At 39.8% G+C, this 25,458-nt stretch overlaps 2 protein-coding genes across 2 annotated transcripts; one reads left to right on the forward strand and one right to left on the reverse strand.

Moving 5' to 3' along the window:
- Positions 1 to 698: 698 nt before the first annotated feature.
- On the forward strand, positions 699 to 17,485 carry vrk3 (VRK serine/threonine kinase 3; the record flags this gene model as incomplete). The annotated part of the gene is made up of 15 exons (XM_080434168.1): positions 699 to 717; positions 1,298 to 1,417; positions 1,562 to 1,675; positions 1,922 to 2,068; positions 4,808 to 4,951; positions 6,981 to 7,027; positions 8,096 to 8,162; positions 8,972 to 9,056; positions 9,859 to 9,958; positions 11,247 to 11,339; positions 11,823 to 11,955; positions 13,539 to 13,656; positions 13,827 to 13,885; positions 15,110 to 15,246; positions 16,784 to 17,485. The coding sequence occupies 14 exons, from the start codon at positions 699 to 701 to the stop codon at positions 15,244 to 15,246; spliced, it is 1,383 nt and encodes a 460-aa protein (XP_080290294.1). The 3' UTR covers positions 16,784 to 17,485.
- Positions 17,486 to 18,499: 1,014 nt separating this feature from the next.
- Positions 18,500 to 24,789, reverse strand: LOC308089457 (macrophage-expressed gene 1 protein-like; the record flags this gene model as incomplete). Its single annotated transcript, XM_080434183.1, has 4 exons — positions 18,500 to 18,585; positions 21,892 to 23,308; positions 23,426 to 23,520; positions 24,417 to 24,789. 4 exons carry the CDS (start codon positions 24,787 to 24,789, stop codon positions 18,500 to 18,502), a joined length of 1,971 nt encoding a protein of 656 aa, XP_080290309.1.
- Between the last annotated feature and the right edge of the window lie 669 nt (positions 24,790 to 25,458).

The raw sequence follows: 25,458 nt of genomic DNA on the forward strand, positions 1-25,458 counted from the left end.
GTTTCACGTGAGGCCCACGTACGTGCGTGCACAACCTGCGCGAAAAATTTCGGGTCTAATTCGGGTTTAATTCGGTTCTATTTGACCAATATAAATCAACTTTTTTCTTTTTTTTTGCTGTAAAAATATACGCCACTGTGTGTGTGTGTGTGTGTGTGTGTCAGGGAGAAACTAAAACAAAAGCCAGAACACAATAAAAGTATCTTAAAGGGTTAGTTCAGATTTTTTGAGTATTTTCTGTAGGAAATACTTACCATTAATGTAGTGGTTGCAAAGGTATTAATTGATTGCCCGAGTCCCGTGGTCAGAGTTATGGTCCGGTTCTGATGAATATGAAGTAGTTCCGGTAGATTAGTAGATTTGGTGGGGGCCGCTCATTTAAAATAAATTAATTTAAAAAACTAGCGTCATTTGTATTGTTGACCTATTGCTACCATATAGAGCAGGTTTCGTTCAATTTCGACCCCTCTGTCACATGGTACTATTTTTTGTGTCATATATTTTGTGCGTGATTAGGCTGCCGCGGCGCAGTGATTCTGGACACAAACATTAGTACCATGTGACAGAGGGGTCGAATTTGATCGAAACTTGCTCTATATGGTAGAAATAGGTCAACAATACAAATGACGCTAGTTTTTTTAATTCATTTATTTTTAATTAATCAATCATTTAGCTGGGGACCCCCTGGAACCCCCTCAATGACCCCTGAGAACAAAAGTATGTAAATTGATCACATAACATAAAATAGAGCATAATTTTGTATCCATAATATTCCACATGGGATGATCTCAACTGATTCGGGTGGAAACCGTTCTCCAAAACCGTTCCTTTTTGTTATTATAAAAAAAATAAGGTAAAGTAAAAAGAAAAACTGTTTGTAGATCGTCTATTTTCACTACTTTTGTACAACACTCTCGTATGTATGATGAAGTAGGGTATTCATTTACGAAAAATAAGTAAAAGTTTAATTTTGGAGATACAAGGTTTCTGCCCGACGGCAATGTTATACAAAGAAATTACTATATAATACATATTTAATAATTATTAAATATATAAGTTATACTTTATAAATGACGGATATAGCTGATCTACAACGAAGTAAGCTTGTAGATCAGCTATTTCAGTTGTTGGTTTTATTCGTAGTATTCGTAGTATATACCAAAAATTGCGATTATACGATTAGGTAATGTGACAGGCCTAGTCACGCACCGAAAATAGCTGATCTAATAAGGCTTGCAACGCGTTGCAGCTTTTTTGTAGCTCTTATGATACAGTAGCTCCTTCTCCTGCATTCCAGTCAGTACCCGTCCTCCCCTGCGAAAGACCCGTACCAGCATTCGTCTCGTCCATGAAGAGAAACCCCCCATCAGTGTTCCCACCACGTCTCCTTTCGCTGTCGCATCCACACCCGTCTCAGGTCAAATAACTAATAAACAGAAATTGACCGATATATATATATATATATATATATATATCAGTTTAGATCTACATTTAACAGTGAAAGAAAAGCAGATATTGACTGTGTGAGCTGATACTTGGCTCTTGTGTTCTCTCGCTATAGACGAACACACTGTTCCTCACGCATCTCCTGTGAAACCCCGGAAAGTCACGTGGAACCTGAGAGAGGAGATGGAGTCTGCTCTGGAGTCACCTGTCTCAAGGTCTCCTCGGTCAGGTGAGATCAAACACATATAAAAGTAAAAACATTTAGAGGTGCAACGACAAGCTTCCAACACATTGTGAGCTTGTCAATCAGCTATTCTCAGCGAAAGCTTTCCCCACATTAACACATTGAGTGCCAAAAACGGCCCTGGCCGTTTTTCATAATCCAACCGTTGAGTGCCAAAAACGGCTATGGTCGTTTTTGAAAAAAAAATATATATAAAAATATATATAGGGACTGTGTGTCCGTGTGTATCAGTCATGGGAAAGGAAAAGGCCTCCAAACGGGTGCATCCATTGAAGCAGCTGGATGAAGATAGAACATGCAGCAACAAGGAGGAACCGCTGGTAGATAGCTCTTCAACGTCGCTCCTGTGCTCACCCAGCTCCAGGTCTCCCTCTAAAGGTGAGCCAAAAAACACTACGGCAGGGGTCCTCCAACGTTTTTCAGCCCAAGGACCCCCTAGCTGAGAGAGAGATGGACAGGGACCCCCCCCCCCACTGTATAAAATCGTGTGGCAGATTAAACATTTTCCATAGATTTCATAGGTGCTTCATAGACTTGTTTGACAGCACTGTCATCAGTGTTGGATTCATGTCCATACAATCCGGGAACACGTCTGTCATTTGAACACATTCCATGCCAGAGTTTAATATCATAATGTACTCACCAGTGCCAGCGATTTATTGTTGTTTTTTAGTTTTTTTCACGTCGCCACAGACCTCGCTAAATACCTTGACACATTAACCGCCAAGAACGTAGTCCTACGTTCCGTTAAATCCAACTGTTAAGCGCCGAGACCGTAGCCCTACGGTCCACGGTCTTTTCGCGCTGAAATTTTCCAGGTGCACTTTCGGAATTTTTTGATCCATTTCCGCTTCCGGTTTGATGACCGGAAACAGAATTATTTGGGATCCGGTTTTGACGATCACGTCCGCCCTCGTTCTGCAGACGAAACTGAAACTCCATTTTCTCCTTGTAGTTTTTTCTCCTCGCATATCACTGTTTAACGTAAACCGTTCTAACTACAACATGGATGCCCCGTTTGACACGTGGTCTTCACTGGTAGAAGCAGTGAGATGTCGGCGATGTTTACAAACAGTGCACAGCTCAATCTTAAGGATTTTAACAAGATCTATGGCGACATGAAAAAAACAAAAAAACAACAATAACACGTTGGCACTGGTGAGTGCATTATGAGATTAACCTCTGGCGGTCAATGTGTTAAGATCGCGCGTTAAACTGTTTGTAGACAGGTAGCTGTGTGAGTGGCCCAGAGAAGACCGTTTCAATCGGCGACATTCCATTTTGCAGTAGTCGCGGTTTCTGTTAAACAGCGTTCAGCGAGGAGAAAAAAAACTCCGAGATAATGGCGGATTAGGGGAAGATTTAGAGCGGCGGCGGATGGGAACGAAAATCTCCGGATACGGATATTTCCATATCCGGGTGTGCTCAATGAAATGTGTCACTAAAAAAAAAAAAAAAAAGACCACTTCGCGTAGAACTACGCGACTGGCACGCTGCGCAATTATTTAGGTTCGCGTAGAACTACGAGATTGGCACGCAATGTGTTAAGATGTCTTTGGCTATTCAAAAATAGCAGATGTACAAGCTTGTAGATCTGCTATTGTTTTAAAATCATGTTTGCAAATCTTTAAATATATATATATTTTTTTCCCAGATTTGAGTTATAAATGTTCGAAGATTTGTACACATTTTCAAGATTTTTTAAAAATAGCAGATCTACAAGCTCATGCTATGAGCTTGTAGATCCGATATTTTTGAATAGCCAAAGAAATCTTAAAATGACAGAGTTGTGGGTTAATGTGTGTTTTCAGACATTGAACCACTTACTTAGTAAACTTGACCTTTTGCTCTGTACTTGGTCTGTTCTTTTCCCCCCCCCTACACCAAAGCTCTTTTCCAAAAATAGCAGATCTACAAGCTCACAACGCCCTGCGGTGCGAGGCGTTGTGAGCTTGTAGATCTGCTATTTCTGGCCCATGTTCCCCTCAGAATAGGGAGGCTAGGGTTCAAGTGGTTAGTGTAAAAAAAAAATAAAAGTCAGAGACAGTTCCGATCACACAAAGATTTGGCGTTCCCCTTGTAATAACCCCCTGTTGAAGACCCCTGCACTACGGTAATACTCTGTGGTCATGTTCCAGAAAGCTGCATCAAGATGACTTTATACTCATGGATTAAACGTTCTCAGTCACCACAACTGTGTGTTCAGTCATTTAGATTCCATAGAATCCAACATGATTCATGCTTGGTTGCACACACCAATGTCACACAATCGGAAATAGCCGGATCTACAAGCTCACAACAGCTTTGAGCTTGTACTATATATCTGCTATTTATATCTGCACGACGCACCGTGCAGCAAGTATAAATCAGGCATAACCCTAACCAGTGGCGTAACTGAGGGGTAGCAAGTGATGCGGTGCGGGGGGGCCACCAGCAGGGGGGGCCCCGCCTGCGCTGGTACAAATAGTTTTACAGCAAAAAAAAAGAAAAAAGTTGATTTATATTGGTCAAATATAACCGAATTAGACCCAAATTAGACCCGAATTTTTTCCCGCACGCACATGCACGTACGTGCTCAAGTGAAACTCCTGCGGGGAGCCCCCGCGATTCTGCGTTACGCCACTGACCCTAACCCTGGTCAAGTCAAGCCCTACAGCAGGTGTCTTCAACCTTTTCAGGCCAAGGACCCCCTAGCGAGAGAGAGATGAAGCAGGGACCCCCTCTATATTGTATAAAATTGTGTTTCAGATGAATTATTTTTTTACTTGCTTTTGTGTGACGCTGTAGTATGATCTGTTAAAGTATGGGAGTTGAAAAAAGTAAAAACAAATATGGAGGTAGGAGGTTTCTGCCCGACAGCAATGATCTAAAAAGTTATTATAGAGTATTTGAAAACTACTCGGTCAAAAAGCTCGGTCAAACTAGTAATAGAATACATGTTCAGAACACAAGAACGCAGGTTCTTTTTTTCCCATATCCTGAAAAGTAACGGACTCTGACTTTCCCACCTGACGGCGTGGATGTGTGATACACAAATGTGTCTTTTATTATCCTCACTTTGTCATGTGACCTGTTTGTCCCTGGTTGTGATTGGCCCGTCACGCCCGCTACCCACAGGCAGAGGGAAGGGCAAGAAGAACAAGCGCAGCGTGAACGCTCTGGAGCCGCTACAGGAAGGGGAGGAGCTCACAGACACCACGGGCAGGAAGTGGAGACTGGTGAAGCTGCTGAGCCAGAGCGCCACAGAGCTCTTCTATGAAGGTAGAGAGGTTTAGCATAAGGCTGATTCTCAACCCTTTTTCTGGATCAGAGGGCCCGCTTTGGAACACCTCCAAGGTGTTCACCTGGACCACCCATCTGACCACTTAACACCAGTGGTGTAACTACGTACATGTCCTCAAGTACTGTACCTTAACTCATTCAGTGCCACTGGACGTCTAAGACGTCCGCTAATATAAGCCCTGAGTGCCACTGGACGTCTAAGACGTCCAATGGCCATTTTTTTTTTTTAAATGTTCAGAACCCAAGATATGATTTGAAGATTTGCTGCTCCATTCACTCTTTGTTTAACTTATTACTGAAAAAGGCTGTATCTCGGCTCATAAGCACTTTTTTTACAATGAATTTTGGCTGTGGCAAAATTCCATAAATAAGCTGGGCACTGAATGAGTTAAGTACAATTTTGAGGTATTTTTGACTTTACTGGAGTATTTCCAATTTTCAGTACTTTTACTTCTTCTCCACTACATCTCAGAGGCAAATATTGTACTTTTACTCCACTACAATTATTTGAAAACTTTAGTAACTAGTTACTTTGCAATTATCAATTATTATATTATAAAACACACAATAACCAATTTATAACCAATTTTATACCTAGGCTATTTGAAAATAGCAGATCTACAAGCTCACAACGTGTCGCGATGCGACACGTTGTGAGCGTGTAGATCTGCTATTTTCAAACATTTTAGTGCTTTTACTTTTGGTACTTTAATTACATTTTGATACCAATACTTTACTTTTACTCAAGTACATTTTTTATTCCGGACTTTTACTTTACGGAGTATTTCTATATTGCAGTATTGATACTTTTACTTAAGTAAAATATCTGAGTACTTTTTCCACCACTACTTAACACGGCTGTCGTGTTAAGTGGTCAGATGGGTGGGCCAGGTGCGTTTTCATAGCATGTTTATTTTAATGATCAAATCAATCGATTGTGTTCCGGCTTATATCAAAGGCAGTAAGGCACTAAGTTCTTATTCACCAGTATTACAAAGAAAAGTATTTTTTTTCAAGGTTTGAAAGAAAAATTCACACCCAGTGTGAAGTGGGCGGTGTGGTCATCACAGTGATGGAAGCTCACTTAAAAAAAAGTTTTTTTTCATACTTTTCAAGTTCATAGTCCTATTTATAGGTTATTGATTTCATCATGTGTCTCGCTAGCCAATCACAGTGCTGAATAGAGTCAGCCAATATAGTCAGCCTCCTCGTCCATTCACGCGGGCAGGTAGCCAATCACTACCGCATACAGTCAGTAGAGCGACCCTCGTCTATAGTGATGCAAATGTATGCCTTTGTTTTCATGGGGTGCCAGGAATGCCAGGTGTGGGGGTCTGGGCCATCACCTGTACTCACCTGGCATAAAAGGGGCTCTGAGAGCAGCTTTAGCCATTCATTACCAAATAAAATAATTTGTGCAGGACATCATGTTCGCCTTTTCTGTAATGCTGCTTTTTTTAGAATAAAAATACATACATTGAATATACTTGCATATTGTTTTTATTAACGTTTTTCAGTTTTGTAGTCAGTGTAGTGTTGTTAACTTGTTTCCCCCGAGATTTTCCGTTTTCCCCCGAGTACCCCCCTCCCAGGGGGGGGGGGGGGATTCTCGCCTGCCTTAAATGTAATTCCTGGGAACGCCACTGAAGGACCCCCAAATTGACACATATTAGCCCACGGACCCCCATTTAAAAAGATATGCCAGGGACTCAACCATTTTGATTTCTTGGGGGTCCCAATCTACACTGTATCATCATCAGTGTTCATTTAACTCTGAGAGTGTACAAATGGAACCAAATGGACCCGTTAGGGTCCATTTGTACACTCTCAGAGTTACAGACACATAAGGGTCAATTTGGTTCCTAACTATTAATTTGGCTGGGGACCCCCTGGAACCCCCTCAAGGACCACTGGTGGTCCCTGGACCACTGGTTGAGAACCACTGCTGTATGTGATTCTCAACACTTGCGTATGTCTACATATCACATGTTTTCTTTTTTTTCTCCAGTCGTGTCAGCCACCGGTTTGAAGGGTTCAAGCCATGTCCTCAAACTGGTAAGTACAACTCACTGGCTCCCTCTAGTGACCGCATCGCTCCATTTCCTTTATTCAAGATATATCTGATGCTCCATTCAAAATGTGATACTTTTATAGGGCCCCTGTTTCAGTCCAAATTAACTCTCTCACTGCCAGGCCCCGAGTTATCCCGAGTTTTGTATGAATACCCTCAGTGCCAGAACGAGAAATCCCGAGTTAAGAATAAATAAATATTATTATTATTATTATTTTATTTTTTTTATAATTTTTTTTGAAAAAAATCTTCAGAACCCAAGATATCATTATCTGAAGATTTGCAGCTCCATCCACTCTTTGTTTAACCTATAACTGAAAAAGGCTGTATCTCGCTTCCTAAGCACTTTTTTTTTACTTTGAAAAAAATAAAAAAAAAATGCTGGCACAGTTCGCATTCTTTTTTTTTTCATTGGCACTGAGAGAGTTAAGACGCTTTAATCAGAATTATGACTTATTATTTAGGTTACTAAGTATAAAGGTCATCATAAATTATTTGATGGCCATGGTGAGCTTATAGTCAGGGGATATTAGCAGAACATTCTCCAATCTTGGAATAAATTCTGTACCAAAAAAAATCTTCACCAATGTGTTTGTAAAGGTGTCTAGTAACACATCTCACAAAGACTGAAATGCAGTTTCCCTAGGAGAATTTTTGACAGCTCCTTAAAGTTGGGGTACCCACCATAACCTTGGTTTAAAAAAAATCACCTGAGTGACTAGCACCTGAGTGACTGGCAGATCAAAACAAGAGCGATTAGAGAAGCATATTGGGGGATTTTGGCACATTTATTGGAGGCGCTACCTACACGTTTAGCTGTGTTGCTCATTCCACGAATGCACAATCCTTACAAGCTGTACCTCGTTGTAAAGGTGACTAATCAACGATAAAAATAATATAAAATACAATAATTGGTATTATTAAAAGGGAGAAATAATCGCCCAAAGTTAAGTTTCCGAACATTTTGTGGGCAGTTTTATAATTTATGTATATAAAGTTTGGCATCGTTGAAATGAGTCTAGGATGTTTAATCAGTGTCTCTGTTCCCTTAGGGAGCTAAAGACGGGCGGATCTTCAATGAGCAGAACTTTCTGCAGAGAGCTGCAAAACCTTCATCTGGTAACGCTCATCATTTACTGATCCATGACTTAGTTTAGCCCATTTAGACCGGGAAAGAATCTGTAATTTTTTGATTTCTTTGACTACCCAAAAATAGCAGATCTACAAACTCATAGTGCGGCACCAAGTGCCGTGTTACGAGCTTGTAGATCTGCTATTTTTTTTTTATCATGAATGTTTGTGCAAATCTTTGAATATATATATATATTTTTAAAGCAAACATTTGTAACTCAAAGCTTTGCTCCTGGGGATTCTACAGGTCTTCTAAATCCTACAGCTTTTTGAAAAACGTATGTTTCTATATCAGTGGTTCTCAAACTTTTTCATGTCAAGGACCCCCAAAATTATATGTATTTGGCCGCGGACCCCCATCTCAAAATATTTTGTAATGGGGACCCCCAGAAGCAAAGATTTGAGTTAAAAAAAATATATATACTGTATATTCAAATATTTGTTTATTTGCAAAAATGTTTTTCAAAAAATTGCTGATCTACAAGCTCATAGCGCGGCACTTTGTGCCACGCTATGAGCTTGTATATATCTTTTATTTTTGAATAGCCAAAGAAATCTAAAGTGACAAATGCTTTCCCGGATTGAATGGGTTAACATCAGGTCATTTCCATACGATTAATCACAAAAATGTTTCCGCTTTTCAAGCCTGCAGATCTGCGACTTTTGCTTATGTGTGATGCTGTAGTATGATCAAGCAGGGCGTTCATTTTTGAAAAAACTCAAAAAGTTAAAATATCAAGGTTTTTCTGCCCGACAGGCACGATTTAACGCTACAGATCTCTTGTCTCTTTTTTTAGTGGACAAATGGAAGAAGCGGCTCAAGATGGATTTTCTTGGCATTCCTTCATGTGTGGGCTTTGGTCTACATGCAGATAACTACAGGTATGGCAGAGAGAGGTGTTTGCTAGTAGGGCTGGTGAATTAATATTCGAATATCGTATATTCCTCGGATATGGGGAATGTATATTCGAATATGAAAATGTATATTAGAATATAAAATAGAATATTTTTTGGTTTGTTTATTTGACAGGGACAATACAAAAAACAATGTATCAAGTTATAAAAACAAACAAAAGATGTTTTATTGGATTCGAGCACTCGATAGATTGTTTTTTGTATTGTTTCTGTCAAAAAAGAATTAAAAATATATATATTTTATAATTTGTATTTTTTATTTTTTTTATAATAATAGTAATAATATTCGAATATATTCGAAGACCAATTGGACCAATTAAGACCAATATTCGAATATCATTTCTGAGGAAAGTTGACAGCCCTATTTGCTAGTAACGGTTTTTATGTTTAGAGGCTGTGACACACCAAGCTCATGTTAGGCCAGTATGGCCGTTAGCTATTGCAGTGTTTCTCAATTTCTTTCGTGTCAAGGACCCCCAAATTGATATGTATTTATTTACAAAACCTGCTGCTGGGGGGGTGTGTGAGTTCAAGAGCCCAAGCTCACATCGAGACACGTTGTGACCTTGTATATCTGCTATTTTTTATAAAATAGGTCTATAGTGATTGAAACCAGTAAAAGACAACTCATGTCATATCACAATATTATGGTGTACAAAATCCCAGACGATGTCTAGTCTCATATCACAATAACTAATTAATATCCATAGATTTGCCCAGCCATAGCTACAATATGTATATTCTATGTTTTTGTTTGTTTTGTTTTTAGGTTTCTGATTTTCCCCAACATGGGCCAAACTCTCCAGTCCATCATGGAGGAAGAGGAGCTGCTATCTGAGAAAGTGATTCTTCATCTTGCCTGTACAATAGTAAGTTTTTGTACAGCTGTAGACTTGGAGCGCATCTGTGTCATTTTTAGATTTGAGCAAAAAAAAAGCATTATTTTACACTTTAGCTATTCAAAAATAGCAAATTAATATATTTATATTCTTTTAAAGCGAACATTTTTAACTCAAATCTTTGCTTCTGGGGGTCCCTGGAACAAAACATTTTGAGATGGGGGTCGGTGGCCAAATACATATCATTTTGGGGGTCCTTGACATGAAAAGGTTTGAGCACCACTGATATAGAAACATACGTTTTTCATAAAACCGATTTAGAAAACATTTTGCAGAATCGGAACCTCAGGCCTCAATGGGTTAATGAATCTATGAATTCATTTGATTGAACTGTTGCACCCTTAACCCATTTAGACCGGGGAACTAGTGATGTGCGGGTCGTGTTTTTTCATGACCCGCCCCGCCACGGAACCCAACCCGCCTCAACCCGCCCCACGAACCCATATATAAATCTATGGCTCAACCCGGAAAAAAATGATAATCATCATCATTGTAGCTCAGATTTATATAGCGCTCTTTTAAGTACCCAAAGTCGCTTTAAATGTCTACAGTAGCACAACATTGTCATGGGCTAAATAAACAAGCATGTTGTTCAAAATAGTTTATTTTATTTTATTTTTGCGTGTGAGAGCGGCTGACCTGCTCACCCGCAGCCCGCATGATTGCCTCTGAAATCCTGACTCGACCACCCGCGCCGCGGGTCAACCCGCGGGACCCGCGGGTTACGGGTCGGCCCGCTCATCACTACGGGGAACGCATCTGTGTTTAATTTTTTTGGCTATCTTTGGAAAAGAATCGTGAAAATGTGTGCAAATCTTTGAATATTATATATATACATTTTTAACTCAAATCTTTGAATCTGGGGGGTCCCTGGAACAAAATCTTTTGAGATGGGGGTCCGCAGGCAAATACATGGCATTTTGGGGGTCCTTGACATGAAACAAGTTTGATATTATAGCAACATAGGTTTAAAAAAAAAACTGATTGTAAAATCCCCAGAAGCAAAGATTTGAGCAAAGATTTTCACTTTAAAAATATATATGTTCAAAAGATTTGCACAAATTTTCACGATTTTTCAAAAATAGCAGAACTAGAAGCTCATAGCGTTATGAGCTTGTAGTTCTGCTATTTTTGAATAGCCCAAAGAAATGTTAAAATGACACAGTATGCGTTCCCGGTCTTAATGGGTTAATGGCTATAAATGTGAGGCCACTGCATGGTTTCCTTGTTCCATGAAGGGTTTGTTTTGTCCTCACAGTTGGATGTGCTGGAATACGTCCATTCCAATGAGTATGTCCATGGAGACATACATGCAGAGAACGTCTACGTCACACTAGAGGAGCAAACAGAGGTGAGAGACATTTTCCATGATGTTACAACTGATCCCACACTGAACTAAGTGTGCATTGAATTTCAAATTTCATAAAAATCTAACATTCGATATTTTTCAAAAAAGTTCCAAAATAGCAGATACAGGTACAAGCTCGCATCGCTGCATGAAGTGACTCGCTGTGAGCTTGTAGATCTGCTATTTTTGAATATCCAACGTATAAATGGATAAAGTGGTTAAAATGATTGTGATGCTACATTAACTACTTTTGCTGGGGACCCCCCTGGAACCCCCTCAAGGACCCCACTGTCCTAGAAGACCAACCGATTAAATCAATGTGAAATCTTAAGATTTTATATTTGGCGTCCCTGGCACAAAACATTTTCAGATGGGGGTCCGCAGCCAAATACATATCAATTTGGGGGTCCTTGGCACAAAAAAGTTTGAGAACTACTGCTCTACTTGACATTCTTTGTAATCGTGTGTGTGTGTGTGTGTGTGTAGGTGTACCTTGCAGGATACTGCCATGCGTTCCGGTACTGCCCTGGTGGGCAGCATGTTGAGTACCGCGAGGCCAGCCGAACACTACACGAGGGTGCAATGGAGTTCATTAGTCTGGACTCCCATAAGGGAGCAGGTCAGTTACACATACACCTCATGTGTGTATTAAAGCAATAAGCCACACCAGGTCCTGTTTCAGTGATTCTCATCCTTTTGAATTTCAAAGACCCCCATATGCAATAGGCCATAGCAGTGGCAGAGGCCATTTTGTGTTGTGGGAAAAATGAATGGGCTTTCGATCTGTGGCGCCACACAATGGCCGCCACTGCCTATGCCCTATAGGCCACAGACACTGATTTGCTGAAAGAAAAATAAATCTCTTGGACCCCAATCTACACTGTAAAATCCTCAGTGTTCATTTAACACTCAAGAGTGTACAAATGGAACCAAATCCATTTGGTATAAGGGTCCATTTGGACCTTGGTGGTCTCCGGATCTCATGTTGAGAAAACAGTGGAATTTGGAACAGTTCAGGGCGTTGTGTGACACGACGCAGAGTGGAGTGTCTACAACAGTGGTTCTCAAAGTGGGGTCCGGGGACCCCAAGGGGTCCTTGAGGGGGTTCCAGGGGGTCCCCAGTCAAATGATTGATAGTCAGGAACCAAATGGACCCTTATGGGTCTGTAACTCCGAGAGAGTACAAATGGAACCAAATGGACCCTAACGGGTACATTTGGTTCCATTTGTACTCTCTCAGAGTTAGATTGTATATTGGGGTCCCAGAGATACAAATTCCATCAAATGGGGGTCCGTAGCCTAATGCATATGAAATTGGGTTCCTTGAAAGTAAAACGGTTCGGAATTAATCACTGCTATAGCCTTTAACAATTGTCTATTTTGGGGATCCCTTGCATATCTTTTCAAATGGGGGGGGGGTCCATGGGCTGATATGTATCAATTTGGGGGTCCTTGGCACGGAAAGGTTTGAGAACCACTGGTCTACAACACTCTGAGCTTTTATAAAATCACTGACTAAACCGTGGCTTATTGCTTTTATAAAATGGTTACAAAATGAATCATTTTTACAAGAACGTATTCCCCGCGCCTGCCTACACAAACAATGATGTTGCTTATCGTGCTTTGTTTTAAAGTGATTTAAAAAGTAATGTATTTGTTGCAAAACATTGCACACACATGGGACAAAATGGAGCAGTCCTCTTACCTTGCTGTTGAGGAAAAGCTAAATCACCAACAGTAATACATCCATGGAAAATTATGGTGAAATATTCTAAACAGTCCTAGCTGTGTGTTAATCTAGCATTTTACAATGGGACTCATTAACTAAATTACAGAGGTGACGTCCACAAACTAGTCATTTCCTATACAAAAATGTTTCCTACTATTTATGCACTGGTAAACCTAAGTAACATGAATAAGACATTATTAAAGTAAAATGCATGCGCATGCATGTGACGTGTGCGTGACATCATTAAAATAGCGTCCCACCAGTTAAAAAAATCAACACTACAACAATCAAGCTACGGGACTATCTGTTTTGTAATATCATTTATAATAACTATCTAGAAGAACTAGTTTCAGTGTGTTTAACTGAACCACAACAGTCATAGGGCTAGTTGTCCACCATCTAAGCAGAATGCATTCTAGGTCTATTGTGCAGGTTAATATCAGTAAAAACCAAGCTCTTCTATCATCTTGCAGGTCCATCTCGACGCAGTGACCTGCAGTCTCTGGGCTACTGTTTGCTCCACTGGCACACAGGAACACTACCGTGGATGGCCTTGACCAATGCTGACCAGATAGCCAAAGAGAAACACAGGTGAGAACACAAGCAATTAAGAACTGATGGTGTAAAACGAGAGAGACAGAAATGGTCAAACTTTTTTTTTGTCAAAATAGCCGATCTACAGCTTGCATGACGGCGTGTTCTGAGCTTGTAGATTGGCTGTTTTTGTGGTTAAATCATTATAAAAGTCCTTTATATTTTAGGTACATAGATGACGTCGCTGCACTCTTGAGTCACTGCTTTGGGAAGAAGAGAGTTTCAGGTGAGTTTAAATATGCATTTTGTTTGTTTGTTTGTTTGATTCAATGCTTTATTAGTCAGACGTGTAAACAGCACGTGGTACAGTCAGACATTTAGGCTAAAAGGATAAAACAAAAAAAAGTCCTGGGGACTTGTTTCCATTGTGGTCCTATATGTATTCAATTCATCACTATATGTACAAAGGAGGAAAAAGGAGAAACGGCGGCAGTGAATGACACCTCCTTTATATGGGAATTTACCTTGTGGTCTGATGGATGTGTTTTCAGGCCAATTTTGAAAGAAACCAGTGATACACATCCTTTAATGGATGGTGGCAGGGCATTCCACATTTTGGTGACAGAGTAGTTTAAGACCTGGAACGCATCTGTGTAATTTTTTTATTTGAGCTAAAAAAGCATTGTTTTACCCTTTGGCTATTCAAAAATAGCAGATCTACAAGCTCGTAGCTCTGCTATTTTTCGTGAAAATGTGTGCAAATCTTTGAATATATATATTATATTCTTTTAAAGCGAACATTTTTAACTCAAATCATTGCTTCTGGGGGTCCCTGGAACAAAATATTTGGAGATAGCCGTGGCCAAATAAATATAATTTTGGGGTTCATTGACATGAAAAAGTTTGAATACCACTGATATTAAAGCAACATAAGATTTTTCAAAAAACTGTTTAGGATTTAGACGACATTTTGTAGAATCCCCAGAAGCAAAAGATTTGAGTTACAATATATAAAAATAGCAGATCTACAAGCTCATGGCACCATGAGCTTGTAGATCTATTTGTAACATTTTTAACTCTTTTCAAAAACGTTTTTTGAAAAACGTATGTTTCTATATCAGTGATTCTCAAACTTTTTCATGTCAAGGACCACCCAAAAAGTATTAATGTATATATAAAAACATATTTTGTTCCAGGGACCCCCAGAAGCAAAGATTTGAGTAAAACAGGTTTCCCTTTAAAAATATATATATTCAAAGATTTGCACAAATTTTCAAGATTTTTTTCAAAAATAGCAGAGCTACAAGCTCATAGCGCGGCACTCGGTGCCACACTATGAGCTTGTAGATCTGCTATTTTTGAATAGCCCAACGAAATCTAAAAATGACACACAGATGCGTTCCCGGTCTTAAAGAGTTAACAAGATGTTTGTGTGGTTGCCTATATTATTGATACTGTGTGTGTGTGTGTGTGTGTGTGTGTGTGTGTGTGTGTGTGTGTGTGTGTGTAGCTGCTCTGCAGAGCTATGTGAGCACTGTGATGGCTCTGGACTATTCAGAGACACCAGACTACACTGGGCTGAAGGCGGGGCTCAGTGGAGCATTGCTGCAGCTGGGGGGGTCGCTGGAACAGCCGCTACATTTCTAGGTGAGACCACCACACACACACAACCCTGCAAAAAGCAGTGCTTCTCAAACTCTTTCATGTCAAGGACCCTCAAAATGATATGTATTTGGCTGCGGGGCCCCCCATATCTAAAAAAGGGTTTGTGCTCGGAAGCAAAGATTTGAGTTAAAATGCAAAAGAAATAGCATATCTACAAGCTCATAGTGAGCTATGATTATTATATTATTAAATTATTGTGACGCTATATTAAAGGGATAGTTCACCCAAAACATGACTTTCTTTCTATCGATTAGTCACCCCATGGAGACTTGATTTCATGGATATTCTTTTTGTTTTTGACCAGCCAGTGCCGGATTTATAGGAGTTGAGGCCTGTGGGCTAGAGTAATTTTCGAGGCCCCCCTGGCGTGCGTGCTTGCCCCCTTTGCGCGCGCGGGTTATTTTTCTTTTAATTTCGGGTTTAATTCGGTTATTTGATCTTAAAAAAAAAATGTTATCATAAAAAATCGGAGGCCCCCCCAGTTGGAGGCCCGTGGGCTGCAGCCCACCCTAGCCCAACGGTAAGTCCGCCCCTGAGTGGACCGGTAGGCAGCGGTTCCGGTAGGAGACACAAAGGAGACTCTTTGTGTGTCCTACCGGAACCGCTGCCGGTCATGAAATTATTGGCTTAGGAATGAGACAAAAAATAAAAAATATATAATTTTGGGGTGAACTATCCCTTTAAGATATTATGCAGGGGACCCCCTGGGCTAAAAATCGGGATGCCCGGGTTACTGTGCTTAAGTGGTTAACTACTCTGCTATGGATGTTGGTGTTTATTGTCTCCGCCAGGCCAAAGGCATGGCGAGAGAGTATGTTTTACCCCCTGTCCGTCCGTCCGTGTGTCCGTGTGTGTGTCCGTGTGTGTGTGTGTCCGTCTGTCACCAGCTCTCCGGCACCGTTGGCCCGGTCGCTCCGAAACTCTGCACACACACTCCCTGGATGCCAATTCAGAATCTCTGCCCCAAATCTTTCACATGGGCCTGTTATAGCGCCACCAGGAGGCCGATTTGTGCAAAACCCATTTTTTTAATATTACTCCTACAATTTTTATCCAAACATCATGCAAATTGTTACACAGTATCTCTATAGTCATGTGATCAACCCGGATCTGTCCGATTTCCCATATTCCATCCTCATTGCCTAAGGTTGGCTTCCAAAGTTTGCAGGATTAGTCCGTTTTGAACAAAAAGCCTCAAAGTATACACACAGCTTGCGATTTCCGTGAAATTTCACACGCACATTCTCACTAGGCCGAGGAAGAAATGCCACCCTTCTCACATTGGCCTGTTATAGCGCCACCAGCAGGTCTAATTTAGCAAAACAAATTTTTGGAACAAAATGCCTCAAATCATGAATGCAGTGTCAATGCAAGAATAAATGGCACGGTTGGCACCCTTTTCACATTGGCTATTATAGCGCCACCAGGAGGCCAGAATAACGTACCTGACCTGGCGGAGACCTGTGCTCCGAGGAGCACTTTTTCTAGTTTTTGTATGTTTTTTCTTTTCTTGTTTCAGGTCTCAACTTGTGGAGCAGACGGCGTGTGTGCTATTGGCAGGATAAGGACCGTCTTTGCATTTCAATTAAGTATTGCTGTCTTTCTAACGGCAAAATGTTCCTTCAAAACAGCAACGTTAACGTTCAACACATCAGCCTAAAACACTTTTCAACATGTGTATGAAGTGTTGTTGTTGCCGTCCAGATATTTGTGGTTCCATTCATGTTCATTATGTAACCATGCTATTCCATCGACTGTTATACTGCTTTTGAATTTGAATCCTGAAAAGTAACAGTTTTGGATATATGAGGTTTCCACCCGACGGAGACGATATTAAACTGGTGGTCCTTGAGAATCACTCTTCTATGTCAGCAGAATGTAAAGTACGTGAAGGACTGATATAACTTATGAATGCTGTTAGAATGTTTCTCTAACTTGTTTGTGGTGATTAGTGGATTGTCCCTTTACTGTGTGAGCGGCAGGTTTGGTCAAGGTTTTCTACTCCATAATGTCATGCACTATACAGTTACTAAACACATTAACAGGACCGTTTGGATGTCACATATCATTCTAGGGTGATTTGTTATGGTTTATTATTAGTGTTATTAAAGTTACAAGTGTGCTACAAGTTAGTTTTTAGGAATTTTAAACAGCTTGTTTTTTTCTCCTGCTATTGTTGTGACTTCAAGATGTTCAGATTAAAATGTTTTACATGAATATACCTTCCTGTGTGTCTGGTGGTATCCCACACTGTGTGTTTGAATTACAGTATGTATAGAACATAAAGTACATTTGAATGGCAGTTTATACATGTAGCCTGACCTTAGATCATTAGAATAGGTCACTGGTTCTCTCAACATGGGGTCTGGGGACCATGCAGGAGTCCAAATGGACCCTGATCTCTGAGGGTGTACATGTACAGTGTACAGAGAGAGTTTTAATTTAACTCTCCTCAGGGTTAAATTAAAGGTAGGCTTAAGTGATCTTTTTTGGTCAAAACAAAAAGTTTTTTGTTAAAAGGTTAATGCACTATATTGTTATAGTAATCATTTCTATAGAGTGTTTGTTCAGTAACAGGAGTCTCCATGTCTCTCCAGCTCTTTAATAAACAGAACGTAAATTTTCAGGTAGGTGACAAAATTTCAGCCAATCAGGAGAGAGTACCCATTTATCTGCTTCATTTTTAGAGTGTTCCAGTTCTAATTGTGTGTCTCCTCATTTCTTTGTGTCACCACTTCCAATTTCACTTGTTTAATCTGTATCCTGACTGAGTTCTCTATCCTGATTGGACAAAATTGGTATCCTGACCTGAAAATTTATTTTCTGTTTAATAAAGAGCTGGAGAGACATGGAGACTCCCGTTACTGAACAAACACTCTATATAGTCAGGGGATATTAAAAAAATCTGGGAATAAATTCCTTACCAAGGAAATGTCTTCACCAATGTGTTTGTAAAGGTGTCTTGTAACACATCTCATAAAGATTGAAATTCAATTTCCCTAGGGCCATTTTTGACAGATGCTGAAAGATGGGGTACCCTTAACCTTATGTGGGAAAAACATTCAATTCATTTTAATTCTGTTTTAAGTAGCATGTGAGGGGTCAAACTAGTTTTTTTTTATGATTCTGAATCCATTGCAACAATTTGTTTTGCACCAAAACCACTCCTTGGGCTAAAAACTGCCAAAACGGCTACAATCATATTTCCTAGTATATAAATCATTCATGGTGTGGTTTACGGTTGAAAGCAGGCTGACTGGATGAGACCTGCGTGGTATTTGACTGGAGGCTTATTCTCGTATTCATCCATCTCTTCCCAAGCTGCAGGCATGAAACTCAAGTTCACACTGAAGGTAAAAAAACTGCATGTTTAGATAAACCTGATTGAAAGCTGCTTGCGGCTGTTGGAGCGGTGGGTAAAGTTATATAATAAGTGAATTGCTCAGTGTGTAATAATCTGCTGAGCTGCAGTCTATCTATAGCGCCATGATGACAGTATAGCCCAGGGGTCTTCAACAGGGGGTCCGGGACCCCTAGGGGGTCCTCCAAATCTTTGTGTGATATGATTATTTGTTTTTACCTTAACCACTTGAACCCTAGCATCCCTTTTCTGAGGAGAAATGTAGCCAAAAATAGCCGATCTACAAGCTCACAACGCCTCGCGCTGCGAGGCGTTGTGAGCTTGTAGATCGGCTATTTTTGGCAAAGAGTTATAGGTGTAGAGGGAAAAAAGAGCAGCAAAAGTTTATCTGAAACACAATTTTATACAATATAGAGGGGGTGCCTGCTTCATCTCTCTCTCAGCTAGGGGGTCCTTGCCCTGGTATAGCCTAATGGTTTGTCACGCCAGCCTGTTACTGCAAAAACTGAAATTATTCTGAATGGATAAAATGCTTTCCCTTGAGGGAGGCATTTCCCTTCTAACTTAATATTATAATGTGAAACACGTTTTTTGATTGATTGTTTTTATTGAACAGGTATTATTAATGCAACTCAATACAAATACACACATAATTAAAAAGGATTATACACAATATTTTAACCAAAGAAAATCACTTACCCTACCTTTAAAACTGATGATTCTACAGTGTATATTGGGGGGGCATAAAATGTGTGTGTGTGTGTGTGTGTGTGTCCATAATGTCATGTACTATACAGTTACTAAACCCATTAATTATGTTATGGTTTATTATTAGTGTTATTAAAGTTACAAGTGTGCTACAAGTTAGTTTTTAGGAATATTAAACAGCTTGTTTTTTTTCTTCTGCTATTGTTGTGACTTCTAGATGTTAAGATTAAAATGTTTTACATGAATATACCTTCCTGTTTTTCTGGTGGTATCCCACACTGTGTGTTTGAATTACAGTATGTATAGTGCATGATGTACATTTGAATGGCAGTTTATACATGTAGCCTGACCTTATAGGTCACTGGTTCTCTCAACATGGGGTCTGGGGACCTCCCTGTCTCATATATACATTTTCAGGTAGGTGACACATTTTCAGCCAATCAGGAGAGAGCACCCATTTATCTGCTTCATTTTTATAGTGTTCCAGTTCCAATTGTGTCTGCTCATTTCTTTGTGTCTTCACCTCCTATTTCACTTGTTTCATCTCTATCCTGACTGAGTTCTCTATAATGATTGGACAACATTGGTATCATGACCTGAAAATGTATTTTCTGTTTAATAAAGAGCTGGAGAGACATGGAGACTCCTGTTACTGAACAAACACACTATAGCAACGAGTACTATAATAATATAGAGCTATTTAGCTCTTATTTTAACCAAATAAAATCACTTACCCTACCTTTAGAACTGATGATTCTAGGGCATACAATGGGGGGAATGGGGGTAATTGAAGTTGAAAAGGTTGAGAATCACTGGAACAGTCATAGATCAATACTTGTTCTTCACTGTTCATTTGGACCTGTAGCCTTCAAGGTGACTGCTTTCTCTATTTTTTTATTTTTTTTTAATAAACAAGACATAATGAAAAAGACAAATAAAAAATAAAGAAGAGATACACACTGTTTCCAGTGCTAATGAAACAGCCTGTTTGGGGATCACATTAGAAAATGTTCAGCCTTTGACAGTCAACCACAGCACACTCCCAATGGCCATAATTACATTTAACTTCACTCAGTTACTATCAATTCCAAGAGCTGCATAACCTACACAGTATTTGGGTGTTTCTCAAATGGGGGTACCCCTAGAGGTGTGCAGAGGTACTGCAGGGGGCATGTGAGAACGTGGGAAGTGAAAATAACAAGAAAAAATAAAATAAAAATAATATGTTTAATGCTAAAACATTGACAAACTTTGAGTAAAGCTGCTGATCTGTCGAGTGTTAAGCCACGTTTAATCACAAACTTGACAAGTACAACTGTTATTGAATAGAAAGACATATTTATTTGCTTATATGTTTTATTTTGAACATACATAAAAACTGGACTTACTGAAATGTTATGGTCACTGTTTAAAATAAATCTGCTCAGGACAGGGGTCATAATTCAGAAGAATCAGACAATCAACTTTATTGTCCCATCACATCACAGGTTCACAGATGAAAAGTAGTGGGTGGATGATTATTATAATTTTGTACCCCTCCATTTTGTAGCCTACTTTTTTCATGAGAAGGGAGAGGATCTGGTAGAAATACTGTAGAGTAAGAGCAGGAGAAAAAAAGGATAGGAACAGATCCAATAATCAAAATGAAACAGTACATACAAATAGCCAGTGGTGGAAAAAGTAAGTAAGTAAAAGTACCAATACTGCAATGTAGAAGTGCTCTGTTACAAGTAAAAGTCCAGAATTCAAAATTGACTTAAGTAAAAGTACAACAGTATTGGCATCAAAATGTACTGAAAGTACCAAAAGTAAAAGTACTAAAATGTTTGAAAATAGCAGATCTACAAGCTCACAACGCGTTGCACGTTGTGAGCTTGTAGATCTGCTATTTTCAAATAGCCTATAAAATAGGGCTAAAGTGGTTAATGTATGTTTCATAATATCATAATTTATATCTGAAAAGCAACTAGTAACAAAAAAATTCAAATAATGAGATGTAGTGGAGTAGAAGTAAAAGTACTGAAAATGGGATGTACTCCAGAAAAGTAAAAAGTGTACTTAAGTACAGTACTTGAGTAAATGTAGCCTACTTAGTTACTTTACACCACTGAAAATAGCAAATAGCAATTGTTTAACTCCATTTCTTATTGTTATTTCTAGTTATTCTTTCAAAAGTTGGTTTATCATTTATTCCTGCATCATATGCTAGCTAATGTAGCTACTGTATGGTAAAGGTGGTACCTGGATTTAGACATCGGGAAAATGTGGTCCTGAAGCCTAAAGAGTTTGAGAACAACTCTGACCTACTGTATATCAATGTGCTACAATAACATAGCTCATGTTATTTGCCTGATTAATGCATCTTTGGATAACACTAGCCTCTAACATCTAAGAGATTTGCAAAAAAGCACTTCCTATACAGTATTTGCGTCAAGGTGCCAAAATCCAATAAACTCAAGAATTTTTTTTATACAATGGCAACCCCTTCTTCCATCTTACTGTGAGCACCACACCTGCAATTATGAAGCTGATTAAAGCAATGACCCCCAGCCCTATACCTGCCTTCACCCCACGTGCCCCTGGGGCATGCATCTTGATCAAGTCCTCAGCATTATCTGTCTCAGTGCTTATCCATGATTTAGATGAACTCAGTTTGATCCAGGTTTTGTTCCCTTCTGTCATCACTGTGATTGTGTTGTGTAGCAAGCTCATCACTGGAGGTTTAGTGAAAGGAGGTAGACGGATTGACAGTGAATTGGTAGACGGATTGTTTAGGAACTGTTCTGACTTGACACAGTAGAGAATCTCACAGCCGAAGCCAATGACCGCGGCTTGATGCTGGCTGAACTGGGGAGGACAGTGATTCTGATCTCCTGCCAAGGGGTTCGTTGAGTCACAGCTGAAAAAACCGCCAAAGGGCACTGCGTTTTGGGCACGTTCATAATCATCACTCAAACAGATCATTAAATCAGCCGAATAAGTCAGGAATTTAATTGGGGTGAAGTATTGAGGACAGCTCATTTTTTTGGTGATAGGATTCTCAAGGGAGTTGCCATAGAGACCTCCAAACAGAAGCCCTTGGTCCACTTCAGAATCATTGGAGTAGCACCAGTATGTACGGACTTTCATAGTGACAAGAAGACCTGACACACTGAAACACCTGTCAGTGTGTAATAACCTTGATGTGTAGTGTGCACCGCAAGAGTAATCACCTGTAAGTGGGTTTTTCTGACGCGGTTTCTCGCAGTTTATAGGATTTATAGCATTTGTCTCACATGTCTGGTAGACTCCACCAAAACCGAGGTGTGTGGCTGCCCCCACACAAGACTGGTCATCAATGTTAGCCTGAAAGTTAAAGTTTGGCGAGTCAATGTCGACACAGCCAGGGTGGGTGTTGACTGTATGGTAGTACCTTATGGCCTGTTGCAGATAGAGAGCCACCTTGTTAACGGTGGGCTCTGGCAGATCGGGAAACGTGTTGGTGTTTATGACATAGTGTAGTGGCAGCCCAGACCGGTCAATAGCAACAAGGTTATTTCTGGTGCCTTCTTGCCACACCTTAAGACTCATGTTAGGGTAGAAGGGTGCACCTCCGTGGCTCTCGATGAAGGAAGAAGTGATGCTATTGTCATATTTGCTCTGCTCTGATGAGTCATGTTTGAACCCAATATCTACACTAACTGAAAACAATAGCAAAAACTTATAGCCAGCTGCTGCTTTGACAGAAGTCATTTGGGAGTCACTGCTTGAGACATAGGACGACTTGATGTAGTCGTCTTTAACTAAGGTAGCCCCAGCATCAACACTAGTTACCACATGGGTTCCATAGTCGGCCACTATCTTCTCTGACAGGTAAGTGGCTTGTCTGACTTGGTTATTTGCAATGGCGTCAGCAACGTTCTCTACTTGTCGAACAAAGTGGGGATCCAGAGTGAAATCAGGATAAGCTTTAACTGTGTAAATGTTGTTCCGTATCTAGGAAAATAAAAGCATGAGACAAAGGGAAAATGTATTTTAGTAACTACATAATTTACCACATTTGCAAGACCACATAAAAAGAAAAAGAAAAAAGAACATATTAAGGGAACTCACTTGTACTCTGCATGTGTCAGAGCGGTCTTTGACTTGGTTGGTTTTCATCCTCTTATGTTCAGCAGAGAATTTAGCAGTCACTCCATGTTGTACACCTGTAAGACATAAGATTAATATAAATAGTTACCTATCATTAATGAAATACCAAAACTAGAAATGAAATTATGGAACTAGAACCAGAATGAAAACAGTTTAGTTTACTATGCTAAAATCATAGAGATAATGTCCTTAGTTTTTGTCTTTGTCAATTTATTTCATACATAAGCCTAGTATTTTTGGGTAGATCTATCTTGTAATTTTGTAGCTGTGCCCGTTTTATAACACATTACACCGGTGCGTTATTTCTGGATAATGACCGATGAGCTCGATGAGCTCGATAACAGACGCTGTCTAATCAAAGACTCAGAGCACCTGCTGCGCTGCTTTATTTTATGGTATCCAACTCGGCAGCCATGTAAACAAACACACAATGTAATTTAGAGCTAAACATTGCTCTCAAGAATTTGAAGCGAGAAATAGTCAATGCAGTAACCGAAAATGTATTCTATTTGATCAATACTTCCTGTTGTTTTCGTGATGTTGTGCTAGACAGATGGCCGCTGCACCTGGCACAAACCTTATCGAATACTTTCATTACCGTAAGTAAGGAAATACTACGTTTTGTTGTTACATTTAGGTTAATTTATTTATTGAGTAGCCGTGTAATAAGCGGGATGATTAACCCCCGGGGTTCAATCATCCTGTCAGGGTTTATTTCTCAACAATGACCGCTGCGCCGTCAATTATCCCTTGAATAAATGTCTTGCTCCTTACAAATAGCCCATATTACAATAAAAAACAAAAACTAACACAAACATAATTAAAAACTAAACTAATACTTTGCAATAAAAAAATATAATTAACTGGCAAACCTGCTTCAAAATGAGTAAAAACTCAACTGAAAACAAGTTGAAATAATAATAAACGGTAAAAGAAATGTAATTATAATAACCTTGGTAAGACGCCTCTACATTGATGGAGGCAGCTGTGGAACTACTGTGCTCCTGCCAGGAACTGATTATCTCTGCGTAGGTTTGAACATTTGTCACTTTCCGGGGGATGACAAACACCTCGTCAGGGACCAGGTAGTACCCGTCCTCGGTGGTCTGGCACTGGGTGTAGCTGAAGTTCATGACCCGACCCATGTCCAGGTTCCTCAGGTTGTCCCAGCCTCCGCCAGGCAGGACCTCCAGGGCTGTGATGGAGGGGGCGGTGGAAGAACGGCAGTGTTGAAACCAATTGGTAGGAGCACGGAGAGGGAGGCGGTCAGGGGAGCAGACATGGAGGAAAAAGAGAAGCAGCAATGCTGCTGCTCTCGGGGCCATGGCTGAGTGAGAAATGAGCAACCTCTTTTTTATCTTCACTTAAATATGACACATACAGTATGGCACGCCCACTTAGGAGGGTGTGCACAACATGTAAATCCCCTATGTGTAAATGCATTACTTTCCATTTCCTTGTGTTTGTGTGTACTTGGACTGACAAGTACGTAGGCTAAATGTTAATATTGTTTATACATTTATATACTATACTGTACCTTATTGTAAAATAATCTTTTAGTCTATTGCAGGTTAAGCTATGTAGCTGTTCTTCTAAAAACAGCCATGCTGTCAGTATTTGTAACAATTAGAGAAACTACAAATTTTCAGTGCTTTAATAACAGTTTGATGACATGATGAATAGGATGGATCCCACTGCTGTATTTCTGTTATAATAAAACAAAGAAGCTACCTGAAAAGCTGTGTTTTCCATTTCATATCGGGTTCTGCTTGATTCATGGTGCAGATGTTGTTTATGGGGAGGGATTTGTCCCAAAATTATTTGTGAAACCAATACCATGATGCACAAATATTCCATGACTTACAAATGTATTTCCATGATTTACAAATGTGTTTTGGATTCTACAAAAAAAAAAAAAAGTGTGACTTTTGTAAATATGAATTCATAATTGTTGTAAAAAAATATTATAATTATACTTGTGTGTGAATCTATCA

Source organism: Gymnoscopelus braueri (genome assembly GCF_963280865.1).
Source record: "Gymnoscopelus braueri genome assembly, chromosome: 1".
Lineage (NCBI taxonomy): Eukaryota > Metazoa > Chordata > Actinopteri > Myctophiformes > Myctophidae > Gymnoscopelus > Gymnoscopelus braueri.